Source organism: Arvicola amphibius, chromosome 4, assembly GCF_903992535.2.
Source record: "Arvicola amphibius chromosome 4, mArvAmp1.2, whole genome shotgun sequence".
In the NCBI taxonomy this organism is placed as follows: Eukaryota; Metazoa; Chordata; class Mammalia; order Rodentia; family Cricetidae; genus Arvicola; species Arvicola amphibius.
Window position 1 is genome coordinate 105,688,842 of NC_052050.1, and position 23,678 is coordinate 105,712,519.

A 23,678-nucleotide genomic window follows, 5' to 3' on the forward strand; every position below is an offset into this window, starting at 1 on the left:
ACCTCTCGGGTCCTTTATGCCGTACTTCTAATTTTGAGTAGGCCTATCCCTGGAAGTAGAGGCGTGGCATCTTTCAGCTACGGTGCTTGCTGAACCTGAGAATCTGGAACATCTTGGATTTAAGTTTTGAATTCTGGGTCCTTGGGCTATAGGAGGGGCAGTACACATTTCTGGTGGGGGCTATGGTGTTCCAGGCCTTATCTCAGGCATTCTTAGGCAACCCTCCCACCCCAGAGCAGGTGCTACAGGTCCTAACAACAGACAAGGAACTGAGGCCCCGACCTGTAAGGGTTTGTAGATCTTTCCATCTGAGTCTACCTTTTGATTTTATTTATTTTCTGTTGTTATGAGACAGGGTCTCACTGTGTAGTCCCAGCTACCCTGGAACTTACTATGTAGACCAGGCGGAGATCAGCCCTCTGTAGAACAGTGCCAGTAAGCCTGTAGGAAACTCAAGAGCACAGGGTGGACACGTAAGGTACTGCCTGGACTCGTGATTTCTTTAAACAAAGAAGGGGCTGGAGAGATAGCTCAGCTCTGCTGTTCCAGAGAATCTGGGCTCCATTTCCAGCACCTATAAGGCAGCTCACAGCCATATGTTAAGTCCAGTTTCTGGAGATCCAGTGCCCTCTTCTGGCATTTGTGGGCAACACACACACACACACACACACACACACACACACACACACACACACACATATACACAGAGCACAGCACAGCACAGATATGCAGGCAAAACACCCACACAAAACAAACCCTAAAATAATTTTGAATAAATAAGCTAAATAAGAGAAAACCTTGTTTTTTTTTGGGGGGGGGGTGGTTTTGTTTTGTTTTTTGTTTTTCTAGACAGGGTCTCTCTGTAGCTTTAGAGCCTGTCCTGGAACTAGCTCTTGTAGACCAGGCTGGCCTCGAACTCACAGAGATCCACCTGCCTCTGCCTCCCGGGTGCTGGGATTAAAGGCATGTGCCACCACTGCCTGCCTTCTTCTTTTTGTTTTTACAGGCACAATACTGCTATAGGGTCCAGGCTGGCCTGGGACTCCTGACACCCCTGCTTCTGTCCCAAGTGCTGAGTCACACAAACACTTCCTTCTCTTCCCTCAGCCACTTAGCCCCTGTACTAAGTTCATGTTTCTAGGGTCAGACTCTCCTTGCATCCAGGGGTGGGCAGTCATCCTTTGGTGGACAGGCTAGCTCTGTAGAACCAGGCTAGCATTGCTGGAAAATGGCTGGCCAGCTCCCTCCCCCAGTCTTTGGTGATTTCTTTTTTAGATTCTAGGCAGGAACTCCATTCCTGACTACACCTCCATCTTTTCAAATTTTGAATTTAATTTTTTTTTAAAAAAATTTATTTTATCTTACACCCCAGCTGCAGTTTCCCCTCCCTTCTCCCCATCTCTCCCCACATTGCCCTTCTGTTCTTACCCCCCAGTTCACTCCTCCTCCACTCTGTTTAGGAAAGGGCAGGTCTCCCATGAGTGCGAACAGAACACACCATGTCGAGCTGCAGTAAGACTAAGCACACCCCATGTATTAAGGCTGAGCAAGGAACCCAGTATGAGGAACAGGTTCCAAAAGTCAGTAAGAGAGTCAGGGATAGCTCCTGTTTCTACTGCTAGGAGTCCCACAAGAGGCTAGGTACCAATCTGTTCACAGGAGAAGGTTAGTTCAGGCTACATATCTGCTATTGCTAGGAGTTTTAAGATGGGGCCATCCTTGTAGACTCCTGGGAGATTCCCTTATGCCAGGTTTTTACCTGACCCCAAAATGACCCCTCTTTTGGCACTGAATTTAATTTTATGTATATAAGTACTTTGTTTGCATGTGTGTCTGGGCACCAGGTGAGTGCCCATGGAGGCCAGAAGAGGGCGTCAGATCCCCTGGGAATGGAGTTACAATCAGCTGTGAGCCCCATTTGGGCACTCAGAGTTGAACTTGGGTCCTTGCAGGAGCAGCCAGCCTCTAATTTGTTTGTTTGTTTGCTTGGTTGGTTGTTTTTTGAAACAGGGTTTCTCTGTGTAGCCCTGGCTGTGCTGGAAATCACTCTGTAGACCAGGCTGGCCTCAAACTCACAGAGATTCACCTGCCTCTGCTGCCTCCTGAGTGCTGGGATTAAAGGCATGAGCCACTACACCCAGCCTAATTTTTGGTTTTAAAGGTCTGAGGCCAGTAAGGGGGTCCTGTGAGAGGAGAGGCCTCCTCTGGGCCAATCTGCACTCACAGGAAACTGAAGCCTCAAGAATGAGGAACTTGGACTCAGACCGGCCCTGACCCTTCCTTGGTTTGTGAAGAAATAGTGACAGAAATATGACCAGACACAGCAGGCAAAGGCAGCCGTGGGTGGCAGCCTGTTTAGTACAAGGCTGTGGCAGCCCCGAGGCCAGGAGGCTAGACCAGAACACGGATACTGGCCAACATGAAATTCCTTTCTTGAACCCAAGACTAGCATTTGAGCAGGGCAGCTTGCTGGGAGCCCACGGAAGGGAGGGGCAGCTGGGCTAGTGTACTAGGCCAGTCAGTGCACTCAACAGACCTGTGCATGTGACCTAACCAGGTACTTATTTATCCGCTCATGTCCTGTTTTAGTAGTTTCTATCTACCCAAGGTTAGAAAGAAAGAAATGGAAAATTCCAAAGTAAATGATTTGTAAGTCTAAAGTTGTGTGGCATTTTAACAGCACTATGAAACCCATGCCACCCTCACTGGCCTACCAGGATCCTGACTACTCTTGTATATGCCTACCTCCTGTTAGCTACTCACCAGACACCCTGGTTACCAGATCAACTGTCACTGTACTGTGGTGCTGGCTTCCAGAGGCCAGATTTACCCTAATAATGCCCCAAAGCCCGCAGAAGTCATTAGAGAGATTTACTTAGCCCAGGGTCCAGACGCTGTGATAGAGACTGTGTGGCAGCTGGACATCTGAGCATCAGGGCATGGGCACCCAGCTCAGGTGGCAGAACTCAGGGTACAGCTGAACCCTAGGCGGGTACATCGGGGCTGAAGTCAAGCAAAGAATGTGCAGTCAAGAGCCCAGAGCTGACTTGACCTTCACCAACTTGTACCCCAGCAGAGCCTGCCCCTGCTCATGTGGGGATGGAAGGCCGTCAGAGGCTCAGATCCCCTCTTCCACACCCAATGTGAACTATCAGTGGACAACTGGGACTGTGGCAAACTTCACTGTGCTGCAGAGCTTCAAGGTGCATCTGCTGCCACATAGCACAAACCTGTGAGTGACTATGTTGCAGGCCCACCAGAATGTCACCTCCACCCACCCCTACCTAACATCCTCATATCCACCTGCCAATGATCTGCTGCTCCACAGGTATGTCTGTTTACTCACCTACCAGCCCATAAACCTTCTGTCCACCAATAGATACACCCAGCCCTGAGCTACATATCCTCCCACCCACCTACTCACCAACCCGTCACTCTATTCAACCACCTATTTCCAACCACCCCAAACCCATTAACCACTCCATGAGCCAAGCTACCTACCAACATACCCACCTAAAATCTATCTACCCACTCAGGAATCCATCTGTGCACATATCTTCCCATCCACGCACCCTTGAATCTACTCACTCACAGATGATCATCCAGCCCAAGTCTACCCACTGACATACTTGGGAGTCTTCAGTATACCTGCCCACCCATAAATCACTCACTTCCCTGATATAGATATGAATAATTTACATTGGTATGGATCTTGGTTTATTGATATAAATTTAAGGTCAATCTTGTTATATGTATATTTCTGCTCTTGATTGAGGTGTTGTGATTGTGTAGTTCAGTTTAAAAATGTAATCTATAATTAAGAAATATAGGTTAATAGATAATCCTCTATAACAGTCAAGTTTGTAGTCATGTTAGTTAGATTTTCTAGATGTACAGAGAAGTATTTCAGATGAATAGGGAGTCTTCAAATCTTTCAGAGACCTTCAGAAAATGGCATTTAAATGTTTTAAAAATTTAGGATTTTTCATAACAGTGAGACTATTGTGCTCCTGGCAGCACCAAGCTACTTCAAGAAGAAGATGGGCATCGAAAAGACTACTTAGTCATTTGGGCAAGAAACTGCTCTTGCTTGGACTGATTCACTGGACATGCAGTACCCACAGAGAGATGACTGCTGAACTTGTCTAAAGGTGAGATAGTCCTTCAGGGTTCCTGCTTCATGAAAGAGTCTGCCAGACATTCTGCAGGACACAGAAGAAAGTGACTGACCTGTCTCTCAAATTTCCAGCTTCATGGAAAAATCTGCTGAATACTATGGGCCTGTAAGCTGAAGATGGATGCCCCAACCATACAGAACTTTGAGTAAATGTCTAGGCAGCGAGATGTCTCTGTCAATTCTAGAGTTTTGGAAGTTGTTTATAATGCACTTCCTGTTTACTTAGGTAGTATTATATCCTTCTGGAGTCTTTGATGGAGTTGAAGATAGATAGTTATAGTTTTCCTTAGTTATGATAAAAGATGAAGTAGATATAAATATTGTAACTAATTCTTGCTTGATAACTGTTTTGTTATATATAATTTTACTATATTAAAGTTAAAGCCTTCCTTTTTGTTTAAATAGAAAAGGGGAAATGGTGTAGGAGTTCTTCTGTTTGTGTGTTGCTTTCATTGGTTAATGAATAAAGAAATTGCCTTGGCCTAGTTGATAGGACTGAACTTAGGTAGGTGGAGAAAACAGAACTGAATGCTGGGAGGAAGAAGGACAGAGTCAGAGAAGCCATGGATCCTCTGCCTGAGATGGACGCTGGTTAGAATCTCTGGTAAGCCACTGCCACGTGGTGATACACAGATTAGTGGAGATGAGTTAAACTGGTATGTAAGAGTTAGCCAATAAGAAGTTAGAGCTAATGGCCAAGCAGTGTTTAAATTAACAGTTTCTATGTGGTTATTTCGGGCGTAAGCTAGCTGGGCGGCCGGAACAAACAAGGGGCCCCCTCCTCATGTAACACTTCCCTCACACAAAATCTATCAATCTACCCATAAATCTATAACCTACCCATCTACCCAATTCATATACCAACCCTCCCACCCAGGAATTACTCAAGTACCCAAAATGCCATTTGCCTATACACAAAATACATGCATAAATCCAGCCACCCAGACATGGATTCCTCAGCCCATGAATCTATCTGACTGCCTTTGTGCAGTCACTGAACCTCCTTCAGGTACTTCCCTGGACCATCTCATCATGTTGCTGCCCAGAACTGTCTCTTTCTGGGTAAGGGCCTCACATTTGGTTGACACTGGGGTCCACACCCTACTTTGCCTGTGACACCCCAATATCTTACAGAGTGGAAACCTTACAAAGGCCAGCAGGCTATGCAGTCTGGTAGGTTCTGACTAAAGGGTCAAAGATCCTCACTGCATAGACCTGAAACCCTCAACACCACATTCGCAGATGGGGGTACACTTCAGGGGCAGAGTACTGGCTAAGCTCACAGGGGGCTCTGAGTTCCAGCCTTAGCTTGAGGGGCACACAGACAGAGCGACTTACCCCCGCACGATGCCGCTCTCCAGGTAGTTAACTTGGATGAATTTCCCAAAGCGGCTGGAGTTGTTGTTGTGGGCTGTCTTGGCATTCCCAAAAGCCTGTGGGCAGCAAAGACAACAATTCAGATCCTGGCCTGGAGTCTCCACGGCTCCACCCTGGTCCCAGAACGCTTTGTGTGCACAACGTCCTCGTCTCCAGAACCAGCGCACAGGGCAGGAAAAGATGGTTCAGTGGCTAAGAGCACTTGCTGCCAAGTCTGACAACCTGAGGTTGATTCCTGGGACATACATGGTAGAGGGAAAGAACTGAATCCTGCAAGATGTCCTCTGATCTCCATACATGCACACATGTACACAGACACACATATAAATGTAATAAACTTTTTTTTATTTAAGGGCTTGTTACTATAGTTTGTGTGTTTGTGGGAAGGGTATTTTGCTTGTACTGTGCACCATGTGTGTGTCTGGTGACTATGGAGGCCAGAAGAGGGCATTAGATACCCTGAAACCTGAGTGTCAGATGCTTAAGTCACCATGTGGGTGCTGGGAATTGAACCCAGGTTCTCTGCAAAAGCAGCCAGTGCTCTTAACTGCTGAGTCACCTTTCCAGACCAACAAAAAAAAATTTTTTTTTTTGAAAAGCAAGTCTCAGGTGTGTGTCTGAAGCACAGTCTGCCTCATGCAGAAGTCAGGAGTGCAAAGCCACACCCAGCTTCTCACGTGAGAGGTGGGGATTCAAACTCTGGCCCCCATACTTGCACAACAAGCACTTCTATCTACCCTCTGAGCCATGTCTTCAGAGCCTGTTTGTTTATGTTTTGAGACAGGTCTCACTCTGTAGCCTGGAGCTAGCAACCATCTTCCTGCCTCAGCCTCCCAAGTGATAGAATGATACACTTGCACTCCTGTGCCCAGCTTGTAACCCTCCTTCTTTAACAATTATGCAGCTTTAGCTGGGTGTAATGGCACATACCTTTAGTCCCAGAACTCAAGAGGCAGAGACAGGTGGATCTCTGAGTTTGAGGCCAGCCTGGTCTACAGAAAGAGTTCCAGGACAGCTAGAGCTACGCAGAAAATCCAACCAGCCAACCAACAAATGACGCCATCTATAGCACTGGACTAGTGATAGAGGATTAAGACAACCAGCAACAGGTGGCCTCTGTGTGGTAGCCCAAAGGGAAATTCTACAAAGAACCTGATGGTGGAGGACCATGTGTTCTTCTGGGACAGTGGAGGAGGGTCCAGGAGTTCCTCTGTGATGGAGAACCAGGTGTTCTTCTACAGCTGTGACACTTCAACACAACAGCTGAGTGAGTACTGGTGACTACATGCAGGCCCCCAAAAGTCAAGCTCCTCAGGTCCAGAGGAAGAGTAAACAACCAGGAATTACCAAGCATGTAGTAAAACCTGAGTCAAGGACCAGGCCTAGTGGCCCATATCTTTAATCCCAGCACTCAGGAGGAAGACACAGGGAGATTTTAACAAGTTCATGGCTAGCCTGGTCTACATAGAGAGCTCCAGACCAGCCAGGGCTACATAGTAAGACCGTCTCTGGGCCAAGCAGGAAAGCAGTAAGGACCCATGCTGGGAAGGGGCCTTCAGGGGCTGGGTGGCAGCTGGGGACTTTGAGGCCTCCATAAGGGCCCACATAGGTAGCACCTCAAAGGACTCAATCTTACAAGTTAAAGTGTTTGGAGCCTCTGAATGTCTAGAGCAGGCACAGTCTCGATACCTGACGACTCTGTGATCCACATTCTCAACAGCCAAGTGAGGGCAGGCTTTGAATGGGCTGTGTGAAACCAGCTTGCTGCAGGCACAGGGTGCAGGGGTGTTGCTAAGGTCCCACAGAACTCGTGTTCCTCAGCCTCTCCCTGTGGACCTGGAAATGGAGTTCCACCCACCCACCCACCCATCCACGTATGGCACTGCTGGAGATGGAACCCCTGGGGCTGTCACTGCACACGGTGTACGGCGGGGCTGCTAGTTGTGTCACCATTCTGGCCTACAGGAGGCCAGCTAGAGTCAGAAAGGGGCCCCTCCTCTCTCGGGGGAGACTTCAGCGGAGCTGCCTGCAAGCTGCTGCACAGGCCCCACCATCTCTAACAATACAGAGGGAGGCTAGCACTCAGCAATGTTCTGGCCCGCAGCCCCCATGCCTGGACAACAGTCTATCCTGGGAGACATTTACTATCTACACAAGAGGCACATGCCGGCTGTTGTTTGTTCTTTTTTTTTTTTTTTTTGAGCCAGGTTTCTCTGTGTAGCTCTGGCTGTCCTGCTGGAACTCACTCTGTAGACCAGGCTGGCCTCAAACTTAAGAGATCTGCCTGCCTCTGCTTCCCAAATGCTGGGATTAAAAGTGTATAGGTGTGTGTCCCCACTGCCCAATTTTTTTTCCATTGAGATTACATTGTAATTAATTTATTTACTTAACTATTTACTGTGTACCAGTGTCCTAGAACAAACCATCTGGTTGGTTCAGCAAACAAACAAACAAACAAACAAACAAACAAAAGAATCCAGCAAGGGGCAGGACTAGGAAAAGACAACTTTCTGTGTCTGATCGCTGTTTCTCCCAAAGTTCAGCCCTGAAACTGTGGTTTTGTTTGGTTGAGTTCCAGGGACTCAAGATACTAAGGTATGAGCTCACATGGGGCATGAGCTTAGCCTGAGGGCTGGGCCTTGTATACAGGTGGAGGACCAGCCTCTCCCTCCCCACTCCCAGTCAGCCTCTGATCCCAGACTCAACAAACAGAGCCAGGAGGATTTCCATGATTTCTAGGCAAGTCTGGGTTACAAAGAGATTCTTATTATTTAGGGAAAAAAAAAAAAAAGACATAAGCCCACGTCAAAGGGTACATGGAATGGGCCCACCCATCTTGTCCTCCACGGGGCTGGGGTGTCTGCACTTGGGACAGTTCATTTCTCAGAGAAATTGCCATGGTACCTCAGCCTAGAGTTAAGCAGTTGCTACAGATGAGTTCCCCAAATTGCTTCCATATCCCTTAGAGGCAGAGCTCACTTTTAAGGCCCTGCAGACAACTTTCCATGTAGACCTCCAAACATGATGGTCAGGCCCAAATCTGGGGACAGCCAGCCAGCAATGCCACAGGGTGAAGGGGAGGCTGCTTTCTGGTTCTGTGATTACAGATGACCTGCAGGCCAGGGTTTTGTCTGTGCCTGGTGACCTCACGTGTCTGGTATGTGTCTGAGTACGCAGCGACTTTTCAAAGCCCAGCTAAAAATATCCAGTTGACACTATGATATATAGAGGAGGAAACGCCAGCTACAGGCATGCTGCATGGCTCAAAGCAGAGTTGGCCCAGAAGCTGAAGGGGATGGAGCTGGGCTCTGGGTGGCCTGGAAGGACGAGCCAGCCCAGGGGTGGACACTCTGCTAATGCTACTGAATCCACAGGCCCAGATAAGGTGCCAGGGCAAGGGCTCAGCTTTCACAGAAACATGGTTTTCCTTCTTTCTAACATAAAAGACGCACTGCTAATATTAGTTTGTGCACTGCTAAAAATAGATCCTCATTAGATCTACTGATGCCCGTGCGGGTACAAGTCCAGAGGAAGACAGGGCAGACAGGGTGTTGAGGGCACACAGTGGAGGCTGAGAAGAGTGCTAAAAGCAGCAGAACCACAAGGATGGCGGACACAGGAAAACTGCCCAGAAGCGAGCAAAGCAGGACCCTGTGCCTCAAACAAGGTGAATGAGGGAACTGACTCAAGTTGTCCTCTGACCTTCATATACATGCTGTAACATACAGACACGCAGAGACACCCACATGCAGACTTATTCAACGGTACACACTTTATTAAGAGTCAAAGTCTCACTGTGTAGCCCAGACTGGCTTGAAGTTTCTGATTAGCTGCCTCAGCTGGGATTATAGTTATGAGCTATCAGTCTCAGATTTAAACAAACAAAAAATTTAGATTTATTTATTTTATGTGTTTGCCCATTTGCCTGAATGTTTATCTGTGCACCATATGTGTGCTTGGCACACAGAGGTCAAATTGGAGTTACAGACGGATGTGATCCAAGTGGGTGCTGGGAATTAAGGGTAGCCAGTGCTCTGACTGCCCAACCATCTCTCCAGCTCGACCTTGTCCCCTTATTTTTTGGGTCTTACTATTTAGTCCAAACTGGCTTGGAACTCGAGATCTGCCTGCCTCTGCCTCCCAAGTGCTGGAATTAAAAGTATATGTACCATACTGATCCAGACTCAGATTTTTAAAAGCACATTTTCTAGTGAGTTCAAGGCCAACCTAGATTACATGACACCCTATCTCAAAAAGAAAAACCCAAAGCACATACTCTGTACCCTTGCCTTACCTCACCCCAACACTCACAGGCTGTGTCCCCCAGTCTGTGACACTCTCCAGCTCCCCCTCTTAAATCTTGACTGGTGGCCGGCCACGAGGTGCAAGTGGCAGCTGTCCCTCCAGACACCAGAGACTGAGCAGTGCATTTCCATGGTTGTGATGTATGGTGCTACCTGCCTGTCCATCATATTCTGGCACCTGGGAAGCTGAGGGAGGAGGACTGTGAGTTTCAGACTAGCCTGGGCTATGAAGTCAAGACCCTGTTTCACCAAACAAAACTACAACAAAAGGAAACACAGCCCAGGCTGAAGGCGCACGTGCAGCAGGATGCACTCACTCCTCTTGTCAACTTCAGACCCCTGAAGCATGTAGGAGGTGCTCATGGGAGGCCTTCTGCTTGGAAGGTTCAGGTGAGCCTGGGGTGGCTTCCTCTAAGGAGAAAGAAGGGGCCATGCTAGGGGATGGGTGAAGTAGTACCACCCGAAAAACTTTGTTGTCCCCTGACTAGCAACTAGGTTTTTGCTTAGAAAGTTCTAGTGTCTCCTCCTAGGTGTCTTCTGTGGCCGTAAGTGAACTGGCTGCAGGCCCACGGTTCCTAGCGTTCTATGCAGCTGCAGCTGGGATGTGTGAGATGAGTGGGAGACTTTACATGTCTTTTGTCCTTTGTCTTTGATGAGATAGGGTCTCATGCAGTCCAGGCTGGCCCCAAGTCCTGAGTAAGCATGAATCTTCCTGCCTCAGCCTCCCAAGTGCTAAAATGACAGGTGAGACCTACCCAGAATGACACAGGGCTGGGGGCAGAACCCAGGACTCTGCAGCTCTGTGCCCCTGCCCTTTATGGCTTTCTGAGATGGGTCCTTTGCTCTATGCTGCCCAACCTGACACTGAACTCCTGCATTCAGAAGACACCTTGCCAAGCCCTGAATGCTGGGGTCACAGAGGAGTGCTGTCAGACCCGGTCCCCCTTGCTTTGACAGCTGCTGTGAAGGACAGAGGTCAGGTCACGGTAGTCACAGAGAGAACCTAGCCAATGAAGACAACCAAGGCCATGGCAGCAGAGGTGAGCAGCAGATGCAGGGACAGAAGAGGAGCATCACCCAAACCTCTTAGCTCCTTGCTCCATGAAGGAGGAAGTGGAGGCTCTCAAGGGCCTGCTTCATACCCCACTTCCACTCAGAGGCCCTTCTGGTCTCTTCCGGTCTTAGGGCTCAGCATAGGCTCAGGAAGGCTGCTGGCCCCAAGGCCACATGACCACTACAGCTGTCAGGGATGTGGTTAGGCCGGGTGACTGTGGGGCACAAAGCCCCCCCCAACCTTCGTGCCCCCCCCCCAGTGCCCCTGACCATGGGAGCCACCAAGTGTCAGCCGCAGATGAAGTGGGAAACGCCGCAAGGACTCTGAAGGCCACGGTGAATCCTCCAACACGGACCAGTTCCTATGCAAGAACAGAACAGTAGCAAAGTCTCAAGTATGGCTGGAGATGGCTCGGTGGTGAGTGGGTGAAGTGTTTGCCACCCAAGTGTGAGGAGCTGAGTTTGAACCCCTAAAATAAAGAACTAACATAAAGCTGGATGCACAGTGTGACAGTCTGAGTAGAGAAAGAATGCCCAGGCAGCAGAAAACAGAGACCGTGTCTCAGCAAGATGGATGGTGAAGACCACACCTCTTGAGGTAGCCCTGACTCATTCACACAGACACACACACAGACATATTCTCTCTCTCTCTCTCTCTCTCTCTCTCTCTCTCTCTCTCTCTCTCTCTCTCTCTCTCTCACACACACACACACACACACACACACACACACACACACACACACACACACAAACGCATACGCCAGCAGTGGTACAAATAACTACTGTTACAGGAGTTTACCATGTAGCCCAGGCTGGCCTTGAACTTGCTATATATAGCTCAGGCTAGCCCACAATTCTCCCTCTCTGCCTCATGGAGCAGCAGAATGGCAGGTCTGCACTAGCCTGCTGAGTCACTAAAAAATCCTGAGACCCTGTCCGTGTCACAAAAGGACATCTAGGGTTCCCCTCAGTTAAATGGCTCCTGAGACTACAGAGAGGGGGAGCAGATGCACCAGCCTGGCTCCAGCTGTGCAGGCTTATATCACATCTTTGAGGCTGTCTTCCCCTGCAGAGACCACAGCTTCTCTGGCTGCGTCTCAAGGCGTTTTCTCTTTTTTACGGACAACAATGTCCACAGCCCACTCCGATGTTTGCTTTTTTAATGACTTCATAGATAGAGGACAGACAGGTTCAGGGGTCATTCCTCAGGCTTTGTCCACCTTGTTTTTTGGAACAAGTTTTCTCATTGGCCAGGAGCCCCGGGGGCTGGACTGAAACCCAGATCCTGATGAGGGTGTTGGGGATTGACCCAGGCCCTCACGCCTGCTGACAGCTATCTAACCAACTAGGCTACATACCAGCCCCATAACCACAATGTGCCTGCCGACTGTCTCCATGTGTCCTTACAGCCAAGCCCCGCCTGTTCCCAACCGAGGGCCATGATTGGCTGCCCTGTCTGTGACAAAGGAGCCCCACAACAACTTGAGATGGGAGCCCTGCCTGCTGAGCCATCTCCTGTCATGAATCACCATACCAATGCCTTAGCCACATCAGTGGCCTCTGTTACCTTGGATAGCCCGTGGTCTCTAGCACTAGGCTATATATAGGGTGGGGCTTAGGGCTCATCTGGCATGTGAAGGCCCTGGGTTCTAGCCCACAACCACATAAACCTACAGTGGGACATGCCTGTCATCTCTCTCAGCACTTGGAAGATGGTGGCAGGAGGATCAGGAGTTCAAGATCATTCTCAGTTAAATACTATGTTAGAGGCCAGCTTTGGCTTCACTCAAAAACAAGGAAAATTATAAAGCAAAGAAATCATGAAATTTCTAAAAACAAGCCCCTCAAGGGTATAGTCATTGAGAGTCTAAACACTGTAGCCCAGGCTTGTCTCCAAACTCCTGGGTTCAAGTGCTCAAACAATCCAACCTCAGCTTCCTCAGGTGCTTGACAACAGGTGCAAGCCACTACAAGCAGCTTTGTCTACAAGCTAAAGGGTTTATTATGCATCATACGTATAGAGTCAGATGTGGTGGCAAAGGCCTGTGAGCCTAGCACTTGGGAGGCTGAGTCAGGGGAATTATGGGTTTACAGCTACATTTGTTTAATGTGACACCATTAAACAAGCACAACAGAAAGAAGCACAGTGCTTGTCCTGATGAGTTTTACGTCAACTTGACACAGCTAGTCATCCGGAAAGAGAGAACCTGACTGAGAAAATGCCTGCATCAGACTGGCCTAGGCAAGCCTGTGGGGTGTGTCCCTGACTGATGATTTAAGTGGGATAGCCCAGATCACTGTAGGCAGTACCCATCCTGGGCTGGTGGTTCTGGGTCCTATAATAAAACAGGCTGAGCCGGGCAGGGGTGGCGCACGCCTTTAATTCCAGCAGAGGCAGGTGGATCTCTGTGAGTTCAAGGCCAGCCTGGTCTACAAGAGCTAGTTCCAGGACAGCTAAAGCTGTTAAACAGAGAAACTCTATCTCAAAAAACCAAAAATAAATAAATAAAAATAAAGCAGGCTGAGTAAGCCACATGGAGCAAGCCAGTAAGCAGCACCCTCCATGGCCTCTGCATCAGCCCCTGCCTCCAGGTCCCTGCCCCGACTTCCTTCAGTGATGGACTCTGATGTGCAATTCTAAGTAAAACAAACCCTTTTCTCCTAAAATTGCTTTAGTCATGGTGCTTCATCACAGCAGCAGAACCAAGAAAATAGTGGTGCACACCTTCAGCCCCAGCACCTGGGAGGCAAAGGCAAGTAGATCTGAGTCTAAGGTCAGCCTGGTCAACAGAGGGATTAGGGCTACATAGTGAGACCTGTCTCAAAAAAAAAAAAAGCACATATTTTATAAGTATTTTTTTCTTTTTCTGTCTTTTAAAAAGTTGTGCTGTTGTGAGCTACCTGACTGTCTCTATAGGGTGTGCAATAGCAATTTAAGTTCTTAATTTACTTATTGGGGGAGGCACATTGCACTTACAGGGCAGAAGACAAGTTGTAGGAGTCAATTCTCTCTTTACAGTATGTGGGTCCCAGGGATTAAACTTAGGTCCTCAAATTTAGCAGCAATCACCTTTACCCAATGAACCATCTTGCTGGGCCCAAATTATTTCAAGCCCCCCAGAGTATTTTCATTTGTTGAGGTAGGGATGACAGGAATGCACCCCTCTCCTGAATGACATCTGTTACCTCAGGACACTACCAATACTGGCCATCAACTGCACTGCTCCAGTCCTGACACCTGACACCCTAGTCCTTGCTCCCCTGCTTCAGGACAGAAGAGATCCTTGCTCTCAACCTACATTGCTAAGAAGCAAGTGCTGGCTGTCCCCCAGAAACTGGGGAAACTGAGGGCAGCAGAGAGAGGTAGTTCAACCAAGTCAACTTCAAGGCATGTGGGTGCAGGATCCCTGGGAACCTGACTGGGAAACTCCTGATGCCACTGGAGCCTAGAGGCAATGTAACCTGTATGCAGGTGTATCACAAGGACCCAAACTGGGCAGCTTTTAGAGGCTTCAGCGACAGCTACCTTGGAGATGGAGGGCAGGACCAAAGGTCCCTGAACAGAGCACTGCCACCAAAATGGGGAGGTGGGGAGGGATACTGTTCCCTGTGATCACTGAGGCAGCTGGAAGCCTCCTGGTTTCTTTAAAGATAGGCTCTCACTGCGTAGCCTGGAACCTGCTGCCTGGATCAGACTAGAGTAGCAGACAGGCTCTCACTATCAAGCCCCAGCAGCCTGGACTCTGCTACATGGATTGCCCTTCCCTGCAAATGCTGAGCAGACAAACCAAGTGCTTAGCTGTCACCACTCCAGCAGACCCTGGAACTGCTAAGGCACCACCCCAAAACTGAAATGTGCTGCCTCTGACAACAACGTGTGCCCTACCTTCCACTCCACAAGTCTCTCTCACTCTCTCTTGGTTTTCCAAGACAGGGTTTCTCTGTGTAATAGCTCTGGCTGTCCTGGGACTCTATATATAGACCAGACTCGCCTCAAACTCACAGAGATCCACCTACCTCTGCCTCCCGAGTGCTGGGATTAAAAGCACAAGGTACCACGCCCAGCTTGATTCCTCATGTTTCTAAATGATCCCACATAGCCCAGACTGGTCTCAAATCTGGCCATGTGGCTGAAGCTGACCTGGACATCATGATCCTCCTGCATCAGCTTCTTGAGCTGGACTACTTATCTGTGGGCTGCACCCTGCTTCTCTTTACCTGGTCATGTAGACTCCAGGAGATTTGGGGCCACAGGGTCAATGCTGGTCTAGTGGCTTCAGGAGTTCTGGTAGTGGGGGAGGAGAGGTCTAGTGGGGGAGGTTAGTGTATATCTTTTGTGATTTGTCCATAATGGCTGAATAGCACGTTGGCCTTTGATGTTACAGCACTGTGCACTCTGGTCTGCATATCCATGGGAGTCCCTCCCCCAAAAGACAGCACACTCTGGTCCCCCACAGTACTCACACAGGCCCTGAATATTTCTTCTGAGACATTTGCTACTCTGTTTTGGGGATGGTGCCAAACTTGCCTCAAATTCTTAGGCACTGGGATAACAGGCGTGTCCTACTGTATCCAGCTCAAGGAGACTTTTTTTGTGCGCTTAAACTATACCCCATAATTTCACTCTACTCTTAGATGTGGTCTTCCCAAAAATTTAACTTCCCCCAGGTCTGAAACAGCTTTGAAGGAGCAAAGGACCTTCCCTCATTGGCTATGCAGGGGAGAAGCTGGGAGGCTGCGTGGCACAGGGCAAACTCAAAGTGCACAGCTGTCTCCTGGCAAGGGATGCTCAGGGCCACCCTGACCCTGCCTGCAGCTCGCAAGGACCTTTTCAGGAATGGTCCCAGGACACATACCTCTCCTCATCCACCCAACACCCTTCCTGCGGGCTAACTGCTGGTCTGCCCTCTCCCTCCTCCTGCAGATGAACTGGCTCTTGTAAGTCTCCACTGTTCTCCAGCTTCCAATGTCCTTGAGGTGGGCTGGGTGCAGGCAGCCTGCTGGTTTGCCTCAGCTATTGGGTGAAGGCACCAGAGCCAGGAACTCAGTATCCCAGTGACCACCTCCTCCCCAGCTGTGGCTAAGCAAGAGCCCCTGCCTCAGCCAAGCGTCCCTGCTTCACCAGCCCTGGTTGTGTGACTTGCACTTCTTGGAGTTCCCAGGGGCACATCAGACACTACAGATACTGGCCACAATCCCAGGTGCCCACAAGCTCATGGTACTGTTCCACTCATGTAAGGAAGGAAGTGCAGGGGTGCCGAAGAGGGAAAGGGACTCCTGGGCCTTGTGCAGTCTTTGGACCTGGGTGTCCCCAGGTCCTTGGCAGACAGAATGAAGGCAAGAGTGAGCGTTTCTAGGAGGCTGCTGGAAACGCTGTACAGAGCTGGGAGCACGGTGATGGGAGATTCCTAAGGAAGTGGGGCTTGGTAGACAGCCATGCAAGCATGAGGACCCGAGCCCAGCACCTACTCAGGAAAGGCAGCTCTGTGCTCAGCTTTCTTTTTTCACTCCAACAGTCTAGGACCCAAGCCTAAGGGATGCTGCTGCTGAGCGTGATGTCTTTCCACCTTAACGACACCATCAAGACAGACAGTTCCCACCTGATCCAGACAATCCCTCAAACACCATCTTCACAGCTGATCCCAGACTGTGTCAAGTTGATAATTAAAACCATGCATCCCAGACTCCCAGTGGACGCCCATAAGCATGGGTGGTGCCAAACCAGACATTCAGCTGAGATGGTCCTGCATACTCACTAAGCCATCAACGGTGAAACCTGAAACTGCTTATTTCTGGATTTTTCTACTCAGTATTTTCAAACTGCAGTTAAGCATGAAAAACTGAAGCCCAAGAAATCAAAACCCTTTAGAAGGGGATGAATGTCATTGTCTGTAGAAAACCTGCACTGGGCTGCGGATACGGCTCGGCTGGCTGACTGTAGCTTATTTGGTAGGGTACTTACAGCTCAGTGAGCACAGTGCGTGCATAGCACTTACACGGGCTTCCATTCCCAAAGCCACATAAAGCAGGCCTTTAGCACACATCCTGGCTCTCAGGGGATGGAGGCAGGGGGATCAGGAGGATCCTCAACTATATTGCAAGTATGAGGCCAGCCTGGGCTATATGAGAGCGTGTGGAATGACAGTAAAGCTGATGGAAATGGGGTGGAGAGAGGTGCGGGAAGCCTACTGATCTTGAAGACAGTCAGGCATGAACCTCCATTTCTGGTGAATTCCTGCTATTGATTTTCAAGCCCTCTTTCCAAGTCAGTCTAGAGACCCAGCTCCAAATCCCACACCCAGGTCTCCTCCTCAGCAACAGAGAACATTCTGGCGGCAGGTGGATGGTGATGTGCCTGCAGGGCTCGGTCACATCCACACACAGGTGCAAAGACATGTGGCTCGATGCACCACAAACACAATACCCTGAAAGCACTCAGGCTGGAGGCTCCATGACACCTAGACACCCCTGCCAGCAGCTCTAAGTTCAGTGGCTCCCAGAGGAGCCTGACTGACATCTGGACACATGGTGGACAGGGGCCTGAACCCCAAACATGAACAGCAGGGAAGGGACTGGATTTGAATAAATGTGACCTTTGTGGGGCTCTCTGTACCCTGATGCATGTGTGACCTGTTTGTCTGGCTCCTTCAGAAACTCTGCAACCCAGGGGGTCCCCTAGACTGTTTCCTGCCATGGGTCTGTATGTATCTGGTTGTTCCTCCATCCATCCCTCAGGGACCTCAGATCCCAGTCACAAGGTTCCTTTCTGCTTCTACGTAAGACACCCACTCCCAAACACGACAAACACTATGGTCTCCCTCCTCCATTGTGACCCTGATGGCCACAATGAGACCTCTGGGGACCCAGACAGGTATAAAGTGGGGTGGCAAGGGTCTCCTGAGGAAGCAATCCTTCCCGCCTCATGGGTCTGCAATGACCTTGTCACCTCCCTGTTACAATCCAACTCCCCAGCTCAGCCCCAAACACATCAGGCCTCCCTGATCAGCAACATCCTGATCTGTCTTCCTCTCAGATACCCACAACACCCGTCTTTGTTTAAACTTTGAAATATTTCTATTTATTTTGTGATTGTGTATGTTTGTGTACCCACATGCACACACATGTGGAGGTCACAGGACATCTTTCAGGAGTCAGTTTTCCCCTTCCACCATGCAGGGCCTGAACTCAGGTTCTGAAGCTTGGCAGCAAGCTCCTGTACTCATTGAGTCATCTCGCCAGCCCACAAGCCTAGGAAGCCTCACTGTCTAAGGTGAGTCATGGTCCTTGAGCCTCAAGCATTCTGTTCTGTCTTGGATAAGCCATCAGTTGACCAAGGCCCACCAAACGGTTCCTGCAGCCATCTGAGACCACTGTCTGACTCCACCGAGATTAGTCCCTCAGTCACTGGTCCTGCTCCTGAGTCATGCCTAGCTCTGATGCCTCTGCTCAGGAAGCTTGAGCCAATGGTCCTGCCTGCTTCTTGCCACCCACAGCTCTCCAAGGCAGATTGCCCTTGACTGCTGGTCTCTTGGTAGGCTGAGGACAAATGTCCTGAGGTGCACTGGCCTTCTTTTCCTACTGCCCCAGGATCCTTGGGCACTTCAGCCCTCAAGCCACCCTCAGGAGGCTGCTAGAGCAGATGCTGCTTCATGTGGGCAAACAGTGATCCTACAGCATTGCTCTGTGGGGACCCTGAAGAACAGAGATTCAGATAGCTGGGGAGTCTAACTGTAGTCAGCCATGCTAAGGAAGGAAATGTGAACATAGCTAGCAAGCAGAGGAACAAGGTGGGGGTCTGACTGCAGGGTGCAGTATTACTCAGCCATGAAAAAGGAACAAAACTCTCACATACCAACACATTGTAACACAGATGTATCCTGGAATCATGCTTTTGAGTTGACAGAAGCCAAACCAATAGTCACCTGACACCTGCTGAATTCACATGAACCATATCAGGCAAAGCCAGAGATGGGAAGTAGATACAAGAGGAGTGACAGTGACAACTGATATGGACAGGGTGGGGGATGGCACGTTCTGGGACTAGACTGTACAACACAGTGACGATACCAGATGGTTGTAAAACAGTTGATTCTGTCAACATGACACACCCAGAGAGAAGGGACACCAATCGAGGAACTGCCTCCATCAGATTGGCCTGTGAAGCATTAAGAAGAAGGGCACAGTCCACTGTGGGTGGTACCATCCCTCAGTAAGCTGACCTGAGCTGTAGGAAAAAGGCAGTTGAGCACTGGATGTGATGGCGTATGCCTATAATCCCAGCACTCTTACAGTTCTAGGCTATGAGAGACCCTGCATCAGAAAAGAAAGGCAGGCAGGCAGCCTGTGAGCCTGGGGTAACCAGTGAGCAACATTTCTCTGTGCTTTCTGCTTCAAGCTCCTGCCTTGATTTTCCTCAATGGCAGGCTGTAATCTTTAAGCTAAACATGTCCTTTACTACTTGCATTGCTTTGGGTCACAATGGCCATCACAGCAGTAGAGAGCAAGTCAGGACAAGCCTTGTGACAGCCCCTGTGTCACTGTGGTGAAATGTGGAGGCAGGCTGACTCTGCAAATGAGTGCTGGCTCACGGTGGCCAGGGCCCTCTTGCCTGGATCACACTGCAGCATGAGCACACATAACAGCAAGCAATCAAGCCAAGCCTGAAGCCAGAGAAGAGACTAAGGCCCCTAGACTCCTCAATGCATAGCCTCAGTAATGTCACCAACTCCCACCAGCTCCTAACATGGGCGCCTGGGGACAAATCTCCAAAATGGGGTATTTTAGAGGCTCCCTTCAGATCAACAGCTGCTGAGCCATACTCTTGGCTGACTGACAGAGACAGGGTCTCATAATGAAGTTCAGGCTGGCCTCAATTCCTCCTGCCTCAGACTCCAATAGCTAAGTGACAGACCACCATTCCCAGTATATCTACACACTTTTTATCTGTCAGTATCAAGCCTCTTAAACACCCCTTTGGTACTCCCAATTCCAGAATCTGTATCAGCCAGGCTAGATACCTTTGTCTGAATTCTCAGGTTCCTTACATCAGTGAAGCCATGTGGTTAGGCAGAGTCAAGCCACCATACCCCATGAAAGCCATGGCCTACGGGCAAAGGTCCAGTAATCACAGTGCCGTGGCCCTGGTGACCAGCAGGGTGGGGACGGAGTTTGGTTTGCAGAGTCTCTAAGGACACAGAGCCTGGCCTTGAGTAGGAGGCAGCAGCTTCAGGACCCTTCTCTGTTCTGGAATGCAGGTACCTGTGGTGACTACAGTTGTGTTCTGTCTCCCTCCCTCTCCTCTCCTGGTCTGGCAGAGCCTGTGACTCAGTGAAGCCAGGGCCCCTGGGGAAACAGCCCCCAAATGTGGTCCATGTTTCATTTCTGCTTTCAGAATCAGAACCCATTCTGGCTCACACAGAAGCATCTGGAAATACACTAGGACCAGCCAGGCTGTGCCCTGCTTCCCTGGAGTAACCCTGCCCAATGTCCTGGGTGTGCTTTAGGATGAACCCCATAACCAGAATTCCAGGCTACTCAGCTGAACTCAAGGCTGTCAGGATTGCTGTGCCCAGCAAGAGTGACAGTCCACCAGGCTTAAGTCCCCGGATGGTTTACTGTCCTTTTAGCTAAGGCAGCCCACAGCCCACACAAGCGTCTCCTTTCTGAAGGGAGGCAGTGTGGGGGGTCCTGTTCCTTGCCTACTGGAGAACGCTCCAGTCCTGCTGTCCCCACATCCTTTGAAATGGCAGCTGTCACTGGGGCATGCAGGAACACTGACTGATAGGCCCTTGTCTTCCACAGGCATCTTCCTGTTTTCTGGTCAACACTGCACTATGAGGCTGCACCCAGGCCTGAGGGGGACAATAGGCCCAGAGACACCCTAACCTCAAAGCAACCCAACTTCTTCTTTTGGGGAGTCAAGAAAAAGTCCCTGGCTCTGCAAGCTGCATGAATCTTTGGCCTTTGCAGCCTGGAACCCTCAGAGAACAGGAATGAGTTGGAAAGTCACATGAGTCAGACTGACCTGTGACCCAAGATGTACCAAGGCCTGACTCCTGGCAGCTGTGACCAGGGAACAGGGGCCTCAAAGATACAGCTAACACAAGGTTCTTTTTTGTTAGTCAGTGCCTTTCATATAGTACTCAAAAGCTGAGGCAGGAGGATGAACAAGTTGGAACCAGTTTTGGTAACATAGAAAGAAAAGAAGGGAATCAGGTGTAGTGTAGTACATGCCTGTCACATGAATACTTGGGAGGTGAAGACAGGAAGGTCAGGAGTTCATGGTCATCCTTGGCTACGTAGGAAGTTTAAAGCCAGCCTGAGCCACATGGGTACCTGTCTCAAAACAAACATAATACAAAGAAAAAAAGCTTTTGATCACATGTACACACCTCACCCAACACACATAATTAAAAATTAGGCTGGGTGTGGTGGTGCACACCTTTAATCCCACCACCTGAGAGGCAGAGGCAGGTGGATCTCTTTGAGTTCAAGATTAGCCTGGTCTACATAGAGTTCCAGGACAGCCAGGGCCACAATGAGACCCTGTCTCAAAATAATAAGTAAATAAATAAGCTAAATTAAAATTTTCAAAAAGAAAACCTGGCCAAATTCTCTGCCTCCCAGGATAGCTATGGGCAGTATACACGTGGGCGGGGACAGTGTTCGTGCACGAGACAGTGACAGTGATCAGACACTCTGGTGTTATGCCTGCAAGAGCACTCCTGACATGTGGTGGATGGAGGCTGCAATACTAGCTGATGCCCTCAGAGTACAGTTTGCCCACTCTGCAGAGAAGGACCTGGCACCAGACATGGGAAATGCCCACGCTGAGAAGGCCAGCTCTGAGCTCTGAGCATGGGAACCCCAAGCTAATGGGTACCCTGGGAAGCATGCTGCCTCTCAGCCCCAGAACTGGCTCTAGTTCACCTCTAACCCAGCAAGGCCACCACCCTCCCCAGCCAGTGACTGCCAGAGAGAACTGGTCAGGCTGCTCCATGGCTGAGGCTCCAAGAAGGAAGTGGTAGTTGGCTCACACCAGTGACTAAGCGCTTGACAGTGACGACAGCCAGTGTCGTGCCAGCATCCCTAAGCAACTGATGAGGAGGCTGGCAATGGCTTCACCAGCTCAAGAGAAAAGACAGGTCCTAAGACAACTATGAAGTTGGTCATTGGTCCCCAGGAACAAAGTCGCTGAGTATCACCAGTGGTTGGTCTATAGGGGCCACAGTGGTCAGACCTGGAAGTGTGACCTCATTTGGAAACAGAGTTACAGAAATCTGTATTCTGTGGTTGTAACAAAACATTCTGGAATGGGAACCTCACAACAACAACAGTTCACTTAGCCACCTGCCCTCCTCATGGTCAGCTCCTTGAACTTTTGCCTTTTCAGTTCAAGGAAGGGCTCTGCAGGTTCTGCTTGAAGTTTCCCAGTGACCAACAGCACCACTCTTGCCTCTGTTGCCATTAGTAAGGCAAACAAGGGCCATATCAACATAACCAACAAGATACCACAACCTCTTGTGACCAAGGCAACTAGTGCCCATCACAAGAATCACATGCACAGCACAGCACCACTGCAGACACTCCAAAATGTAAAGGAAGCTCACTGTGCCATACTGAACAAGGCCCATTTAAAACCTACAAATGAGGGCTGGAGAGATGGCTCAGAGGTTAAGAGCATTGCCTGCTCTTCCAAAGGTCCTGAGTTCAATTCCCAGCAACCACATGGTGGCTCACAACCATCTGTAATGAGGTCTGGTGCCCTCTTCTGGCCAGCAGGCATACACACAGACAGAATATTGTATACATAATAAATAAATAAATATTAAAAAAACCTACAAATGACTTCTTTGGGAATTTTCCCATTTCTTAAGTTCAGATCATGGCTCACTGTTGGTAACTGAGGCTGAGGGAGGCTTATATTTGTGGAAGTCCACACAGATGGACTGATACAAGTTGGGAACGTGAGAATCTAAAGAGAACCTAAGTTCTCTTCTCTCTTCAAGACAGGGTCTCATGTAGCCCAGGTTTGCCTCAAACTCTAAGCAGTCAAGGATGATCCTAAACTGATCCTCCTGGCTCCGCCTCCCAAGTACTGGGACAAGAGATGCACGCCATCGCACTCAGCTTAGAAAAATTAATCTGCTACTCATTGGTTTTTTTGGATTTTTTTCTTTTTAAGTTTATGAGACATGGGCACTGAACTAACTAAGGGTTGTGGAAGAGAAAGCAGAAACACATCACCCATGCTGGTGCACAGCTGAGTCCTGTGACCTCAGACAATGGCCTGCAATGATCTTGGAAGGAAGAGGAACCCAGATGAATGCAGCAGGCTAGAAGCAACTGCATCAAATCTGAGAGCAAACAGCAGCTCTCTATGCAGGGGGTGGTCAAGAGGTCATAGGTCAATGGGGGCTACCCACCCCCAACTCCCTTCCTCCAGGGACCCTAAGGATAAAGAAGCCTTCCACATCAGAGTCATAATCCATTCTTATTTGCCACTCCAGGGGTGGGAGTAGCCTTAGTTCAAGGCACCCCATGCCATAACCTCCTGTAGCCTTTTTGCCATCTCCAATGAGAATCTGGAACGGTCCTGCTTGGGGACAATGACAGAGAAGTCTGCATGATCAATACAGACCAAATGTGGCCCCTACATTCCTGATTTTTTTTTTTTTTTGCTTTGTTTTTTAAGATTTCCTATGTATTTTATTTGTTCTGTGTGGTTGCTTTCATGAGTTTATATGCACTATGCATACAGGAGTCCT

General features: G+C 49.3%; 1 protein-coding gene across 20 annotated transcripts in view; it reads right to left on the reverse strand.

The window, feature by feature from the left end:
• Myo9b (myosin IXB) overlaps positions 1-23,678 on the reverse strand; it is an 89,866-nt gene that overhangs the window by 43,819 nt on the left and 22,369 nt on the right. For all 20 annotated transcript variants that reach the window (XM_038325210.1, XM_038325207.1, XM_038325205.1 and 17 more), the window contains one exon: positions 5,516-5,610. In XM_038325210.1, coding sequence (XP_038181138.1) covers positions 5,516-5,610 — 95 coding nt within the window. The remainder of the gene's footprint in view (positions 1-5,515; positions 5,611-23,678) is intronic.